Here is a 19,019-nt window from a genome sequence, read left to right as displayed (position 1 = left end):
TTTTAACGGGCAAACTTTAATTTTTAAAAAGAAGAGATGAATCTTTAATTCAACAAGTTTATGTCGGTGGGCATACTTTTAATGGGCAAACTTTTATGTCGGATCCAGAAATAAACTTGTAGAATTACAAAGTTATGCCCGAGACGATTTATACTTATGAAAATCGCCCATAAGGCATAAGTATTGGATAACTTTGTAATTCCTTCACAAGTGTATTGCCAGCAAAGATGCATATGAGATTTAAACTCGCCTTGCGAATTTTTTTAAAATTTTGGCCAGATTTGAGCAAAATTTAAAGATTTCAAATATGAGGGTAAATTTAAAGACCACCCCAAAAAGAAGGGCAATTCGCAAACTTTTATTGCATAATTAATTTACGGTAGTAGCACGGTAATTATGTTATGTCTTGTCAATAAATTCTTAAAGAATGAAGGTCTTAATCACATAATTGGATAATCTTTAAAAAGAAGACAATCTTTTTATGAAGAAGCTAGTTTGGAAAAGAATTAACAAATAATAAAGGCACACACAGGTGATTAAATATTCTACAAACTTAAAAAATTTATAGCATGTAAATTAATCATAACTCCATAAAGATCATAAATTGGGAACATTTGGCATTTTTATGAATTTGTGAGCATATAATTTCTTTAGCAATAAATAGAAATCTATTTTTTTGGTATTTATTACTTTTTCACTATGAATTTCATGTGACAAGGATTTATGCTTGTTAAATGTGATGATTGGAGCTTCGAATAGTGAACAATAAATAAATATATTTTAATATAAAGACCAATTTATTGTTAAATTCACAAAGCTGTATATTAAACAATTGAAGATTCTATAAGCTGTTAATTAGAGAACTTACAATGTTTTTGCGTGCAATACATGCTTTACTTAGGGTAGCACCAAATATGGACGGAGTATTATTTCGTTATTAAATAATTACGACATGATTGAAAAACTTAGACGTAAATAAGGGTCAAGTTAATCAACTTTCCCTCCTAATTAATTTTTGTTAAGCGGCGTTTAAAACGATAAAATGACAGATAATTTGAGACGGACAGAGTAGCTAATCATATTGTCCGTTCCTGCTTTTCATTTTTCAGAGACATCAATTTTGAAATTTGTCTTGTTCTTTTTTTAAAAAAAAAAAAAATTGTGTTAGAACATTATACCTAAGTTTATATCTTCAAAATAAAAAGTTACACAAAAAACAAGAGTAGAGAATTTAAAAATAATTTCATAATTCACCGGGTGAAAAATATCATCTCCAGAGTAATGTTAAATGTCAAATGAATTCATCAGAGTCATTTTTTTCAATCTAGTTATACATAGTGACCAGGGGGATCTTTCCAGTTCATAAATTCGAGGCATTTCTAAAGGGCCTGAAAGTTTTTAAATTTTACCAAATTGTATGTGACAATGTAAGTAATAAAGAAGTAAAGTTGGGGTAAATATGAAGTATAAAAAGAAGCTATAGTCATGTCACCAGAAAATAGTTAGTTTGAGGGATTACATATTACCGAAAAGGGCTTCAAAGTACTTTGTTTTACGAAGCAATAAAGGGCAGAGATTGGGGTAAATTTAGATGAGCAAAATTTTCAGTTGGCTATCCTAATTGCAATGTAATCTGAGGACGACAAAAATCATTCGATCCTCCTTTATTATATATAAAATATATATAATAGTAATCTGATACGATTTCTTTTTAGTCTATCCCAAAAAAAGATCACTTTTCTATAATTCAAAAAACATTGAACTATAAAATTCTCCATTTATCTTTAATAAAATTTTATAGCCGTACAAATATTTAAGATTTATTTTAAAATATAAGTTTTCAAAAACAAAAATCTTCATTTTCTTTTAAACTTTGTGCCTAATCAAACAGTATCACATAAATTGAGATGGTGTTATGGTGGGAGTAACCTTTGGATCGAAGCCACACACTTTTGCTCTATAAAAGTTTAACAGTGACAATTGAATCTAGTGGTGGATTTAGTATGTCTTATGAGTATTTTTAAGTAAATAGGAATATTATAACAAGTTTGTCCCTTACACTAATATAATAATATTATTATTTTACATGAAAAAATTATACTCTCTTATTTAATTGAATTCTGAATATATTCTTATTCTATATTATTCACAATTTTTATGTACTTATGGCTCTTTAAAAAGATTTAAAAAAGAAGATACAAATTTAAAAGATAGTACACTCTAATGAGGTGTAGATGGGTATGAAAAGTTACATATGAGTGAAATTTGGGATGTTAATAGTGGTTGGGAGAAGGCTCAAATAAGTCACACTCATTATGTTCTTTTTATACCTATCTACAACTCAGGAGTGTACTCTCTTTTAAACCCGTCTCTTTTGTTTTCTTAAACAAATGTTATGTATTTTTTATTTTTTTTTAAAGAGCCAAAAAGTATATGAAAATTATGAATGATTTAGAATAAGATTATATTCATAATCCAATTAAATAAGAGAGTATAGTTTTTTCATGTCAAATAATAATGTTGTTAGTATAAGATGGAGATTTAATAGGATTTGGAAAAAGGCTCAAATATGCCATTGAACTTAACGAAATGGCTCATATATGCCACTTGTAAAATAAAGTATTTAGATAATGTCACGTGACAAATCTACTAGTAGTAGAGTTTTATTAGTGAATAATGGCATATATGACCCAAAGTGATAACGGCAGTAGCCTTTTTGAGCTAAACTATTAATGACTGTCATGAATATATCTTTTCTGATTGTTCGATGACATATTTGAGGCTTTCTCTTGTTTCACTAATAGATAAAACATTGATTCTCCATTTTACATCTTTATAATGAGTTCAATTAAAATTTTATATTAGTTCAATTAAAATTTTATATTTTTGATACAGATTATATGTATTCATATAAAAGATATGACAACTTTAATTAAATCTTAAATTTTGAACTGATAATTTTAAAGAGCAATTAATTTAATACCAAAATTTTAAAAATCGAAATTATGAGATTTTAAATATAGACGTCTCTTTTTGGAGAGATGCTATAAATACTTCACACTTTAACTAACCTATTTTACGTGTTCTCTTTCTTTTTCTCAGTCACGTGTCACAACCTCTTTTATCAATTATGTAGACCTTAATTATTTCATACTCAATTGAAGCTCTTTATCACATTCATTGTTGAGTTTTCTTTTTCAAACAGTCCCATGAATCTGGAATTTACTGTAGTGGTGGAATACATCGAAATGTTAATACTTTACATTTTAACTAACCTATTTACGTGTTCTCTTTCTTTTTCTTTTTATTTTTTTATTTTCACATCACAACTTTTTTAACTATTCTGTGAACTTAATTATTGCTTACTCAATTGGAGCTCTTTATCGCGTTTGTTCATTATTGTGCTTTTTAATTCAAATTGTCCTTCAAGTTTTGCAGTTAACTCTATTAGCGGAATACATCGAATCCACAAATACTTTACACTTTAACTAACCTCTTTTACGTGTTCTCTTTCTTTTTTTGTTCCATGTCGCAACCTTTTTTACCTATTATGTGGACCAAATGATTGTATACTCAGTTGAAGCTCTTTATTGCATTTGTTCATTGTTGAATTTTCTAATTCAAATAGTCTCTTAATTAAATTTGGAAGTTACTACGGAATACATTGAAGTCACAAATACTTTGCACTTTAACTAACCTATTTACATGTTCTCTCTTTTTTTTTTTTTTCCTTTTTAGTCACACATCACAACTTTTTTTTTTTTTTTTTTTTTTTACCAATTTTGTAGACTTAATTGTTGCGTGCACAAGTTTGAGTTCTTTATCACATTTGTTCATTGTTGAGTTTTTTAATTCAAATGGTCCCTATGTTTGGAAGTTAATCTATTAGCGGAATGTATCGAAGCTACAAATACTTTGCACATTAACTAACTTATTATACGTGTTCCATAATGATAATACTACATAGATTATTACGTTTAGTGACTATACAAATTTAGAGAATATCATAATAATGTATGGATCGTAATATACAAATTCTGTTGGAAGTTATTTATAGTATTGGCAAATTAGAGTCTAATACCGTTTATCAAACATTGTGTTAATTATGAGATATTAAGTTAGTAATGTTTTTAGCAAGTTAATTTTTGTAAACAAAATTACAAAAATAAAATAAAAAATAGAGTCATATTTTAGATACCAATTTTGGTTTTATTTGTAAAAAAGAAAAATATTATAAAAATATAATCTATTAATAAATAATCTAGCCACTCTAGTATTTTTTCTTAATTATTTCTTGTTGTAGTCTAATTATTTGATTTTTCTAAATATTTATTAATCTAAAAATAGTTAGTTAGTACTTTTATTTTTGTATTTTATTTATATCTTTAAAAAAAAAAGACAAAATAGAAGAAGAAAGGGACCAAAAAAAAAAAAAAGAGATAATTTAACCAAAAAAAGGAAAAGAAAATTAAGAGAAAACAAAACAAAAAAGCCAGAGCCAACTAAGAGAAAAGGATAAAAGGAGAATAAAAAGCAAAACCAAAAGAAAAGGACATGGGAATCTGATGCCGCAATTTATGTGGGTATTCGAGTACATTTTTTATTCCGCGCGGGTTGCTCGAGTAGATAGTTCTTATATGGGAAAATTCGGAAACTTACATAAATATACCCGTGTTCATCTAGTATCAAATATAGACGAAATATTCACTATCTATCTACATATATATATATAATGTGTAAAATATTTATAAATAATAGTATAATGATATTTAAATTTTAATTTTCTCATAATTACTTTGCCTTTGATGGACTATTTGTGTATATTTTCTTATATTATTTTTCTTTGAGGTGTAAATAGCATCTTTAGCTTCTAAATTTGTAGTAAGTTGGTGGTGGTACGCTAACGTGCAATGTCCATGTGAAAGAGAGCAAGAATTCCGACTCTGAAGGCATCAAGGGCACTGGAATCATTCAAAACAGGCTCACAAAGTATGTAATGAAGGTAAAGAAACAGAAGCAGGCTCTGTAACTGATCATATGACGGTACAGGAAGAATGGGATGAAATTGTCCAGGCATCAATTAGTAGTGGCAAGTACGCTTGGGATGATGAAGTGGAAGTAGCATCAGGATTACAAAGGGAAACCTCTATTTGAGAAAACTTTGACATAAACAAGTTATCCAATGTTAGTTTTCAACTGGAATTTGTAGCTCCAGAAGTACATGGTAAATCATTTGTTTGTGAATTTGAGATAGAGGATATAATCTCTGAAATTCCTTATTAGAGAAATTCAGTTGTGTGTTTTGTGTTGGGAGGCCATCATCTTTTCTCTGTTTTGAATGGTTATGTCCAGCGCTTGTGTGGGGAAACATGGTATAAACAAGGTGCCTATGCTGAAAATGGCATAATATTGGTTCGATTTGACTCTATTGTTGGGAAGGATGAAGCTATCCAAGGAGGCATTTATCACTTAGACAACAAGTCATTTATTGTCAAAGCTTGGAATGAGGATATGGAATTCACAAGGGAGGAGCTCTATATTGTCCTATACGGGTGAAGTTACTTGGTTTGGATTTCAAGCGCTGGAGCAAAAAAAGACGTAGTAAGTGTTATAGGCTATGCGTCCACCAAACACAGTATGGAGGGGGCCTGGTTATGATCGCTTTTACGCAGTCACAAAGAGAATCAACACAAGATTTTTACTAAAAACTCTCGCTCGAGGATTAAAAATCACGACCTACCCCGGTAGGATTTCAACTTCACTAACCGAGCAAACTTAGGTTACAACTCTATTGCAAGCTAGAAGTTAACTCTCATAATCCCTCACCCTTACAATAACGCTTATGCAACCCTCACACTTGACTACCCCTAGTCAAGCACACTAATACACTAGACTAACTCTAGCTTAGTGTACCAATCAAAGTTCTTGTGAAGATACTCTTCTAACAAGCAACCTTTGAGAATTCAACTAATACGCCTAGATTAACTCTAGCTTAGCGTACCACTCAAAGTCACCCTTTGAGAATTCACCACAGTGATTGACACTAGCTACCCATACACTAATACAACTAAGCTAACTCTAGCCTAGTGTACCACTTTGATGATAGGCTATAAACACGGTTTTTTAGCTATATTTTGCCTCTTATTTACTACACTCTAATCGTGTTTGAGCTATAATGTTAATATTTTATACTTATTATGTGTGTTTTCTTGTGTAGGACTTGTTCTCGAGCTGACGAGCATTTTTGGATTTAAAACGGATGTCTTGGGACTTTGAAGTCTGAATAGAAGTCCAAAAAACTTTAACCACAATCGAGGACCACAAATAACGTCATGCGAAGACGAAGAATTTTGAAGTTAAATGGGGTGAAGAAAATAATTGAAGTTGAAAAAAATGAAGGAAAATGATTAAGGCTAACAGTGCCTTTCGTTGAAGACAAAAAGGAAGGCAAGAAATAGTTTGTCTACGTGGCATTCATTACCTGCAAAAGTTGAGACAAGAAAAATAGAAAGCTACGTTAAGTTTGTTTATGTGGCATAAGTTGTCAACAGAATTTAAGAATTTCATCAAAGTGCCGCACCTCGTGTCATCTGAGAAATCAAAGGTTCTGAAATAATGCCCTGCCGCGATGCGCAGGGCGTAGCGGCCCACGTAGCGGTAGGCCTTTTGACAACTGGAAATTTTGTCCGAACTTTTTAAGGGTATTTTGGTCCGGAGTTAGTTTTAGACGGTAATAAATACATTCAAAACACGTTTTTGAGAGGACTTTTAACCTAGGAGGCATTGGAGGCGCGTAGAAGAGGAATTTGACGGCCGAATTCGTTACTTTCCATCACGATTCGATTCAATATGGAAGTTTGGATCAATCGTCGGTTGTGATGTTTTTTACTTCTATCTCTTCTATGTTCCTTTATTCTATTATGGAGTAGTTTCTTATGGGTTTGACAGAGATGATATAATGATTGACGCTTTTAGATTCGATTCTTATTTTATTACTTGCATTCATTAACATGAATTTTAAATTTAATTGCAAAGTTATTTACTATTTTATTTAATCGAAAGAGGAATGCTGACATTATAGCTCAAACTTATGCCACATAAACAAACTTAACGTAGCTTTCTATTTTTCTTGTCTCAACTTTTGCAGGTAATGGATGCCACGTAGTCAAATTATTTCTTGCCTTCCATTTTGTCTTCAACGAAAGGCACTGTTAGCCATAATCATTTTCCTTCTTTTTTTTCAACTTCAATTATTTTCTTCACCCCATTTAACTTCAAAATTCTTCGTCTTCGCATGACATTATTTTTGGTCCTCGATTGTGGTTAAAGTTTTTTGGACTTCTACTCAGACTTCAAAGTCCCAAGACATCCGTTTTAAATCCAAAAATGCTCGTTAGCTCGAGAACAAGTCCTACACAAGAAAACACACATAATAAGTATAAAGTACTAACATTATAGCTCAAACACGATTAGAGTGTAGTAAATAAGAGGCAAAATATAGCTAAAAATCCGTGTTTATAGCCAAAGACTATAAATGAAAATATTTAAAATTATTAGAAAATGAAATGCATAGGCAAAGACAATTATTTTGTGCACAAAAAACAGTCTGAAGAGCCTTTGCAGGGAGTTTGCATGCACAACTGTCAATGCTGACTTGCATGTACTGCACTTTAACTTTTTATTTTATTTTAATCAATGGCTTTAATTTGACCCCTCCTTGGAAAAGTTGGATGCTCAAGGACAATCCATTAATTTTATTTGTGTGTTTGGTACGAACAATTTTTTTTTTTACAATAAGTTATTTTATTTAATTTTTGATATTGATAAGCAGAAATTATTGTTTCAATAATATTTATATATAATGTTGACACACATGATAAGGATGAGGGTGGGATTGATAGCCTGAAGCAAGGACGCAGATGTCACTTATAGAAGTTGAATGTCTCTTATAGAACTTATTTTGCCTACCACCGAAAATGTCATTTCTCAATTTTTAAAGAACTTATTTTCTTAGAGAAAATATTTTTCCTCCATACAAACATACCGTAGCAAAAATCGTTCGAAGTAGAATGAATTAAGTGCTAAAAACCTTGAAAGTCGAATCTGTCATAGTTATTATCTTGAATCTGCTTTTATATTTTACGTCTGCTTGTAGCAGTTAGTTAATCAGAATTGAACACAGGGTCCAGGACCTTCACCTTGATGTCTACTTCTTAACAAAAAACAAAGTAACATGCATTCACTCATCACGAGGACTCCTGAAAATTTTGAAAAGAACCCAAATATATTTACACCGATGGACCAAAATTACAACTAAAGGGGTCATGACCTGGTTAGCAAAATGTTGAGCGGGTCTAATAAATATGGTGGTTAACACAATTGAGTTGCTAAACATCAGTCAAACTAAGGACGAGACCTTCAATAATGATATCCGTTATGCTGATATTGTGACTCGAAATCGTAGTGATATACGTGACTCGTTTGTTCATATTCATAGTGAAACAAGTCCCCTGGTTGTCCAACTTCATAGTGATGGAGATTATGAGATGTTTGAGACGTCCCAGATGGCTCGTCTTCTTCACGATGTTTGGCACCATGAGTTGGAGATGGAGAACTCAGTTCGCTCAGCGGGGGGCTAGGGCTTTTAGGAGGCAGCTTTTTGTCGACTTTAACTTCCTCCAATTCAACCTCTTCAAATGAGCGGAAAATAGGATGTAGATATGCGTCCGCCAAGTATGCTTTCAAGTTGGCATCAGATTCAGAAGTTCGGTCTTGCGAGTCCTTTTCCATCGCTTCCTGAAATTCATGAGAACATAGGAGATATATTTCCATTACTATATGTTGAAGATATAATCAAATAAATATCTCTGCTCTCTTGATCAACTTAAGCTTATAGATGAGGTGGTAAAAAGGTGGTTACACAATTCTATATGATATAAAAGTAGCTCGTCTAGTGGGTAGTAGCTCGTTAGGTGTTGGTCAAGGCTCATGAACAATTTGGGTCGTCACAAACTTGATATCTAGGTTCAAGTCTCACTGAAATCCATTAGTAAAAAGATTTTCCACATGTTTGGTTGTTGAAAAAGATAAAGCTATCTTTAAGTAGGGATCAAGTAAAGAACAACAAAACTGAGGGACGGAATCTAGCATTTCTTTTCATCTAATAAGAAAAAATATGATGAAATGACAGCATGCATTATATTCCAGAAATGTTGACAGATACACAACTAGCAAGTGAAGCTTACCTCGACCGGATACTTCCTGAATGCAGGTTCAAATCGACTCTTGCAGTACTTGTGGAACGTTAAAGTTAAAAGAGGTAACACCACGAGGAAAGGAGTAGACTTTGCAGCTTTTTTTGTGCTCAATAGGCCCATCAGAAGTAGTTGAGATATCACTAAACTTGCTATTATGCGCCCATGAACATGGGGCCAAAAAGCAGCACAACTTTCATACCTTTGGTTGTACACATTGATTACCTGTATAACAAAAGACTAATAATCAGAAATCATTAAGCTATGTTCTTGAAACAGGATGCCATTCTCTCCCTATGTTGGACTGTTCAAAATTTAACATCAAGCAAGGGAAATTGAGATTTATTTCGCCAACAATATTGTAGAACCTTATTTTAGAAATATAAAGGACCCATGATCCAGATAATTTTGTTCCTCATGATTTGCCACACGAATCCTTTGGCTACTCAATGGGCTCTAATAAGCTTAATAAACAAAATTGATAAGTTAAAAATTTAAGGAATAAAAGGATAAGGACTAACCTGATGGCGATAAACAAGATAAGCAAAGGCAAAGAAGACCAGTATGAAAGGAAGAAGGATTGGAGTAACCACAGCATATACTATTCCCAGAAGAAAGTATAGTTGAAGGCTCGGAAGTGTCTCGGGAAAATCTACGCTCCCAGGGTACATTGCTCTCTCCACGTCCCTTTCCGTTTTCACAAGGAACATGTTCTTAAGATGAAAAATAACCAGAGGTTTCAATCTGAGAATTTCACCAGCGATACCAGCCCAACCATCAACCATTATATATGTGATAAAGAAAGTCGCTTTCATCGGTATAGATACCCCTATATTTCTCGGGATCCTGCATGAAAGATTAAAAATGCTATAAAACTCAAAAACTTCCTAGAAAAGAAATAAACCTCTGTCTCAGAAAGTGCTGCTTTTTCATATTTATGTCTTGTACAGAAGTACTTATTTTTTTCCTTATCTCGGGCTAACAACAAATATATACTCCTTTTCTCCAAATTTGCACCCTTCAAGTTTGATGCATTACTAAGTAATGTCAGTATTTTAAAAGGAACTCCATCTAATTAAAATATTTGAAGGAAAATAAATCAAGCTGGATCTCCCTCTATAAGTTACACCAAGGGGCAGAAAAAGGGGAAAGATTCATAGGGCCCACACGGCCCAAGTTCTATTATAAACTCAACATTTGCTCCATTCCGATGCAAGAATATCATCAAGGTTATTGGAGGTATAAAAGATAAGGAGAGAGCAAATCAAGAATTTTAAAACATTTTTAAAGATGCAATAAAACATAAGACAAGTTCACCAGATTTTATCTTCAACTAACATAAGAAGGTTATAACTACAAAAGTTTAATAAGAATCTCTTTATATATTAATAGGGAAGTATAAGAAGCATTTAACTGAATAACTTCTAGAGATTTAAACTAAAAACCCAAGAGGTTCAAAAGAATGTCTCTATAGTCTATTTAGACAACGTAAATAACCATCACTTTTGATAATAAGCTTCACACACTCGGCACACTACATACTATATCATAATACATTGTTTTGCAACATAGCTAAGGTATTACTTATTAGACAGAAAAAAGTTCCTCCAGCTGTCCAGCAATAAGCTTAATTTGGGAACTTCAACAACCACACAATACTTGATTTCTTCTTTTTCAATACTTGATATAATCTAGCATTGCTCCTTCCACTCGGACCATGCCTTGGTCAACATTCAATAAGATTCTAGTGTCACATATCTCACTCTTAAACATTGTGAGAGTTTTTATAACATAGAATTATATTCAACGAGCTTTACACAGATAATCACATTATCAAAGAACGAGGTTTGCAAAAATTTGTCCCACCACCCACAGGCGTACATCTTTCGTAGAGGGACCAAACAAATCTATCATGTTTACTCATGAACATACTGCCATCATCATAATTTCTGAACTACGAGAATGAACCTAAATAACCATTTTGAGTTGCAGCAAACCACCCAATAAAATAGTGATCCAACAGGTTTTGAGAGAGAGAGAGATTACTGAGTAGCTGATTCGTGAAGGAATGCATGAAGTTGCTGGAAAGCTGTCCCTGCTACTATGCTCCCCAGGAATACATTGACCAACATAAAATAATAGTATTTTGCTGCTGTTCTCCTCTCAAGCACTGACAACGCCACATGTCCCTCAATCTTTGACATAAACATCAGAATGGCAGGAAGAATAAACAAGAAGATTTTAAGAGCTAAACCAGGAAGAAAACCCTGTAGAAATGACTTGATAACCTTCCTGCAAGAATTTCCAGAAATTTTGCTTCACAACAAACTCTTTTTTAAGAAAATACAACAAATGCCAATATAGAGGAAGAATTGAAATACTAGTAAACAGAAATAGAAGAAACGAACTTAATCAGGAGTCTGAAATATATAACATTCATATCTGGATAAAAAAGATGCTTTTTGACACTTGGAAGGGGAATCTAAAGATAATAACTAAAGTCCTTCTTCTCTTTCTCTGACATACAACGTAAACTAGGAAACGTTTATATACAGCAAATGAAAGGGGATCTCAAGAAAGTAGCTTAGACATTCATCAAGCCTACTGTGTCTTCAAAATCTGTAATCCAGTTGCTCAGATCAAAGGCAAAGAAAATGTTCTTACCATTCAATCAGTGGCCTGAGAAAAGGTGCAACCTTTTCTAAACCTTCCAGATTAGCCAACGATTGCACGAAGGCAATAGGAATCATGTAAAAGAATACCAAAGCAAACACTGCCACAGAAATCAAAAGCTTGCGGAGGCTGAGAGAAAAAAAAGATATGGACAGATTGTTCCAATATACATCTCGTGGTTCAGGGGCCCAATGAGTCAGCCACAATGTGGGGTTCTTGCTTTGCTGTGTCTGTGCACAAACAGCTGCCCCACATCTTGAATTAAACGATACAAAGGCAGCAGGCATTATATATTTTGAGTCCTTGAGAATCCTTTCACGTTCCATTGTCAACTAGAAAAGGCAACATAAATACAAAGGATAAGTGAATTTGTGAAAAGGAACCTGTATTAAAGCTTGACTTAAGATGCGCACAGCTTCTTTCTCTGAGAAAGAAGCTGAGAGAGAGAGAGAGAGAACAACCTGGTTAAAAAACATATGTGGCGGAACTTGATGCAACAAATATAATAAAGATGTTGACGAATTTTCATTTGATCAAGGACAACAAATAAGCTAATCAAACTAGAAACTACACTCACTCTTCTATCGAACTCATTAAGCTGCTGTTTGTAGTAGTCAATGGAATCAACTTTCTCGCCCCAAAGTCCAAGGAAGCCTTTCTGCAGAAAAGAGGAAATATGATATGGCCTTAAAACATCAATGATAAAATCAAAAAGATGAAAACCATAGCATGAGAATTTCTTCTTTTTTAAAACCCAGTAGCAGCACCATGAGAAAGTTCATGCTAAAATGTTGCTTTTCCTGAGTTCTAAAAGCTAAAAGAGTACCTTTTTTGTTGGCCTCTTTTCTGGATTTCTTTCAAACTTAAGCTGGTTGTAATCCAGCCAATTTTGAAGCCTAGCCCTTTTTCTGACAAGTTTGGCAAACTTGTTGGCATTGTAGACAGCCTAATAGAGATAAGACCAATGCACCACATGAAGTAAGCAATTCCAGCTCACGAAAGGTAGCAATACTAGGTAATCACCTTCTTACTTAAAAATTGACCAATATTAACCCAATGTAGGAGTGCCATGTTACCTGGTGACAAAGATAGTGGTCTGGATGGTTCTTTTTAAAGAAATTTTCAACACTATCTGTTATTGAGCGTTTAGATTCATGAGGAACATTCCTAACCAGAACCTGAAAGACAAGATATGCAAAGGTTTATTGTAGAATGGACTAAAATTTATCTCAAATGCAACAAAACTGAGTTTGTAAACCTGTAAGCACATATTTTTTGTCCATGTTTGATAAAATTTTCAGCTCATCGATTAAGAATGTAAAATGTATGAACAAGGAAACCAATCCTAGTTTACCCACCGTGAACTGTTCGGCACACTTGTCTTGTGAAGCCAAAAATTTTAATCTCATTGCAGCTACTCTATCATATTCCTTGTACAGCATAAAACAGGTCCAAAACGTGAATAAGTATTCCATTGCTATGTGGACAAAGAACCTGATTCATGTGAACAACCAATTGCAGCTCCTTATTAGCGTGAGATCCAGCAGGAATACACACAGAACAAGGAATATCAAACAAAAAGAGGACAAGACAAATTACATTAGTATTTTGAAATTGCCCTATGCATATTCATTCCACTTGACAATTTTCAATTATTAAATCAATTAAATGTTTTCCTTCATTTTTGACCTTTTGGCAGGAAGATAAATTTTCCACAAACAATGCATGCTGCAAAGGGAACAAGGTCAATCCGCATTATATCATTGCTTCGCCATGTCTGAGTGTAATCTTATCATCTACCCAATCCCTCACAGAAATCTCTCTAGTAATATTTTCTCCTGTCTGCAGACAGTTTCTGGCAGTAATACATCCATCTATTACAAGAACATTAACATCAGAGGACTCTATCATTCAAACTCCAACTTTCTCAAAGTTCCTTGACCAAGTGGAAGCATGGTCTAAAAAAGAAACTAAGGCACTTGAAAACTTCCAACCATGTTATATGACACCCAACTGGAGGCGTGGTCAATCTAGGTTTCTTTGATTTGGCCAGTTAAATACATAATTCCAGCAAAAGGATGTTCCAAAGACTAGAAGCTCATGCAAGAGTTCATAAGAAAACAGTTTTGACCCATAAGTCATACTGACCACAATATGAAAATAGTATCTTGTTTTCTTGACCTTATAAACCAAGGGTTAACTAACTAATGGAAGTCAACTGTTAACTGCACAAAATAAGTATGTTATTATATTTAAGAATCAAATTTCCCAACATATGAGGACATACAACAGATCATCAAGTTCAGCAGGATGATGTAAATGTATCATGCATGTGCTTATTGTAGAATCAATAGAGAGGTAATGATTCAACAAACAACTTACTTCCAGGATTTGGGCTTAATATTGGATATAGAGAGCTTATCGATATCACTGACGACCAAATCTTTTCTGAGGAAAAACAATGTCCCATCTGACACGTTAACTGGAATAAGAACCAGAAGTGCCACAATTGCAGTTGGCACAAAAATCTTTAAGCTGTCAAAGACAAGAATGCAGGTATATTAGATAAATTTAAAGCAGCAGCTTTCATTGAATCTAAAGAGCTAACTGGTAAGAGAACTCAAAAAGAACCAAAAAAAAAAAAAAAAAAAAAAAAAAAAAAAAGAAAAGGAAAGAGAAAAGAAAAGATGTAAGAAAGTGGGAATTGGTAGACTTTTTACACTATGTTTTTCAGTTCACTCTAGACTACACTAATGTGGTTGACTATGATAGTAATAACTTGCACTGCTAAACTAAAAACAAAATTGGACCAGTTGCAACAGGGAAAGAAAAGAGAAATAAATCAATACCACTTGATATTAGACTCTGGATAAGGAAAAGTTGCAAATCAAGCAAACAATTTAATTGCCACAGAAATTCTTGAGCAGGGAAACTGCATAAGGTACAGTTTAACATATAGAAACTTTTAATAATTTTTTTTTTTATTTAAAAAAAAGAACATTTAACAGAAAGGAACATCAAGATGGGGACACTTCTGCATTCTTAGGCCAAAAATAAATAGGTGGAAAACTAAAGTTCTCATGTCAAGACCTTTCTTCTGAAAAAATCCTAGTTGAGGATTTCAAAATCTATCTTCAGATATATAATTCTTAAGCAAAGGAAGAATCCCAAATTAATTTCTCCATCAAATAGCTCCCTCCTTTTCCCTTTCCTCTCTATAAAGAAAGGTGACAGAGAAGAAAAGAAGGAACCACTCCACCATCAATGAGCCAAATGAAGTTGCAAAATTCCAAATTCTTAAACTTTTCAGCAAAAAAAACCGCTGCAATTCATCAATTGAAAAGGTTTAACCCAAAAGCTTGGATTTTTACACCACCCCAGATACAAAATTTCCATAAAGCATAAAGCAACCCAAAAAAAAAAAAAAAATTGACATACAAGCCAAATTTAGTTCAAAATTCCAAATTCTTGAAACTTTTCAGCAAAAAAAACATTACAATTCATCAATTGAAAAGGTTTAATCCTAAAAGTTTAAAATTCCAAGTAAACCTAAAGCAACACAAAAAAAAAATGACATACAAGCCAATGTAAGTTCAAAATTCCAAATTCTGAAACTTTTCAGCAAAAAAACCATTACAATTCATCTGTTTAAGCTAAAAGCTTGGATCTTTACACCACCCCAGATACAAAATTCCCAAAAAAAAAAAATAAAGCAACACAAAAAAGTTGAAAACTTTCAACAACAAAAAAAATCCAAATTCAAGAAAAGAGAGTAGTGTTTGGCATACCCAAGAGTGTATGTCCTCAAGAAAACAGCAGAATCAAGACCAGCATGTTCAATAATATTAGCTTCACTCATTTTCATAGCTTCTGGCATCCAGTTAAGGAAAGTAAGATAAGTCTTGAAATTAAGATTAACAAATTTCCCAACAAAATTACCAACATGTCTTGGAGCACTTCTTTTTCCACAAATGTACCATTTGGGAAAATAAACCCTGTCATTAATTGGTTGAATTCTAAGCAAAGCAAAAGCTAACAAGAATGCAAAAGCACCAAGAATGTTTATAAATGCTGACACCCCAATATCACTAAGAGTTGCCATAGTGTTACAACAATGAGAATAGAGAACACAACAAGTAACAGAATTCTAAGCAGAAACAAAAGTTGGGTTGTAAAAAGGAAGATTGGTATATAAACAGCAAGTATATAAATAAAAGAAAAGAAAAAAATATTCTTTTTATTTTTTTTAATTTTCTGGATGTGGGAGTTTTATCAATTGGCAATTGTGAATGGCCTTCTGCTTTTTTCAGTTCACTATTTTTTAATTTTTTTTTTCATGATTTGTATCTTTGTGGGGTTCAAGATAAGTGGTTCTTTTAATATTGGGACTGTGTGTAGCTTATTTATATTCTGGGCAACTCAAGAAGTACCAAAAAGAGACCCTCTACAATTGTTTGCTGACTCAGTGACTTCTGGTTTTGTTTATGCTTATGCAGTGTTTTTGTAGTGTTCCCTCTCTAATTTTATTAAAACTAAAATGAATTTAATTATATTAGGTTTTTTCTGACTTTTTCTTGTTACGTTATATAAATCAATCTCTTTTTATTAGAGTTATAGTTGAAATCTTGATAACTGGACTTATATTTAGTAAGAATTTAATGAATTGACAAACTCATGATCTATTAAAATGTACTTGTCTATGGAATATTAAGTCAATCTCTCATACACCTTAAAATAAAGTATTTTTTTTAAGTACATAAAATAATGTATTATAATTGTTCTATTACCCGTAGGAATGGCTGAATTGGTTCAGCGAGTGGTTTCTCATATGGGAGATTCGGGATCGATCTCGCTAACAATTTTTTCAGTCTGAACTCGTCGCACAAGGCCTGCGTAGTGCGATTAGATAATCATGAAAATTTCTAGACATATCTTTTTAAGAAAATTGTATGTAAAGTTTTATATATGTATATATAATGGGCTGGTTCGGATTTTTGCTAGCTCAACTTCTAATAAAATCAAAGCAAATATATCGAATTTTTTAGTCGGTTTGATTTGATCTTTCCATTTTGATTAGCTCTTTGGACTTGATCTGAACACTCCTATCTATGAGTATGTGGCACTGTCTTTGGAAAAAACATTTTTTTTAAGATTGTAGCATAAATTAAATTTATACTGTAATATGTAAAAAGTATTTTTTAAAATTTTGTAGTGATCAAATATTGGAGTTTTCCATGTTACTAATGTTTATTGCCTTGTGGGGGAAACGTGAAAGAGGGTCTTTTTCCTGTTTTAATTATTACAAATCCCTGATTGTCTCCGTAATTTTAGCTTTCATTTAAGGGCTCGTGTTAAAGTTCTCTTTTAAATTCTCTCTTTAATTTCCTTTTCTGATATTTTTTTTTTCTCCTTTTTTAAAGAACGTGCTCAGATTCCAAAAAGTCACCAGAGAGGAACAATTGAGAAATCCCCAAAAGCTGTAGGAAAGCTACCTAGTTATATTACCTTAAATAACAAAGAGTAAAAGTTTTCTTTGCACTAGTAACTTTTCAAAGACAAAAGTAATAGTATGAGCCTGTTTGAATCGACTTATTTTAGGTGCTTTTAAGCCAAAAATAGCTTTAAGCACTTTTGAAATGTTTGAGTAAATAAAAAAATATTTTTAAGCACTTATTTTAAAGTTAAAATAACAAAAATAAGCCAAAAATCATAAGTTAGAATTTCTAATTTATGAGTTTTCATTTATAAATAAAACGTAAGCATCAAACGCTCTATATTTCTACAATGTTATATGAACATTTCTTCATAGCACTATCATTTAATAATTTGTGACACTTTTGAGTTTCTCATTTATAAACTTAACCTTTTAAGCAAAGTTTGTCTTACTTTTAATTTGACAAAATTAAAATATTGTTCTGTTAAATAAGTGTCATTAAGAAATTTGGTACTAAAATGCAAAATTGTTGTTTCAAACGCTGTAAACTTGATGTTCCAATGGAAGTCCCACAAAGTGGAATATCATGCTTAACCTCAAAAACTTTAGAAGATGTAACAAAGTTCACAAGTTTTTCAACTTTAATTTGAAAAATTCCTTTTAACTTCAACAATTATTATTCCGAACGCATGTAGTAATACTACAAAAGTTATTGTTACTATGAACTTTCGTTTCAAACTCACAGTACAGTATATAGTCCGTCTATTAATTTTTTAAGTCAATGGTGTAATTAAGGCATAAACATAAAATTTGATATCTACTTATCCCGTCAAGAGATCATATGGTGGAATGCTAAATGTTCCTCCACTAATCACAGATTCCGATTTTGAACTCTAATATTAATGATCCTTTTTGTTAGAAAGCACTAGCTAAAATCTTTCCCCATAATTAGACTTTCTACTATACGAATCTGAATTAATGAATTCTAATGACCGAATGAATTAAAAAACAATGACCGAATGAATTAAAAAACAATCACTTATATATCCAGCAATGAAGAAGAAGAAAATAGTTTAGTTCATCATACATAAAATACCATTTTTATCATTTTCAAAATTTAAGAATTTCATTTTACTACTTTACGAGAAAACAAAATGTTAATAGGACAAGCATTGCGATAAAATGGATAGAATCGGATATCAATTAGATTGCATGTGGATCAAGAAAAGAGAATGATAACATGGTTATAGAAGTTGTTAAAGCCCACTTTGGTGGAATGAATTAATAATTTTCCCTTTTTCTTCATCATACAAACAGCAAACACATCATGGGATTACTGAAAAGATACACAAACTTATATTATTGAGTATTCATTTATTTTTTCATTTAATAATCCATATTTTAATGGAGTATTTGTTGAAAGTAAGAATGTAAATGAACTTTTGGGTTGTATGGAGTTGTTTAATTTATAAATGGTTATATATATATTTTTATAATATATATATATATATATATATATTATATATATATATATTTAGTCTTTCTGTTTTATATTACTTACTGGATTATTACTTAAGAGAATGGAATGCTTATAGTGGGGTAGTTTAGACTGTTCTGTCATACATGTGACGCACCAAAATACCTCTAATACAGCAAGA

General features: G+C 32.2%; 1 protein-coding gene across 1 annotated transcript; it reads right to left on the bottom strand.

Moving 5' to 3' along the window:
• Positions 1–8,188: 8,188 nt before the first annotated feature.
• On the bottom strand, positions 8,189–16,138 carry LOC132030100 (CSC1-like protein At1g32090). Its single transcript, XM_059419582.1, has 11 exons — positions 15,716–16,138; positions 14,310–14,462; positions 13,286–13,421; positions 13,004–13,105; positions 12,754–12,873; positions 12,505–12,585; positions 11,919–12,259; positions 11,301–11,546; positions 9,776–10,100; positions 9,246–9,479; positions 8,189–8,796 (listed from the first exon to the last, which is right to left on the bottom strand). Exons 1-11 carry the CDS (start codon positions 16,027–16,029, stop codon positions 8,419–8,421), a joined length of 2,430 nt encoding a protein of 809 aa, XP_059275565.1. The 5' UTR covers positions 16,030–16,138; the 3' UTR covers positions 8,189–8,418.
• Between the last annotated feature and the right edge of the window lie 2,881 nt (positions 16,139–19,019).

Source organism: Lycium ferocissimum, chromosome 9 (genome assembly GCF_029784015.1).
Source record: "Lycium ferocissimum isolate CSIRO_LF1 chromosome 9, AGI_CSIRO_Lferr_CH_V1, whole genome shotgun sequence".
Classification (NCBI taxonomy): domain Eukaryota; kingdom Viridiplantae; phylum Streptophyta; class Magnoliopsida; order Solanales; family Solanaceae; genus Lycium; species Lycium ferocissimum.
This window is presented reverse-complemented; position numbering and strand designations above follow the sequence as displayed.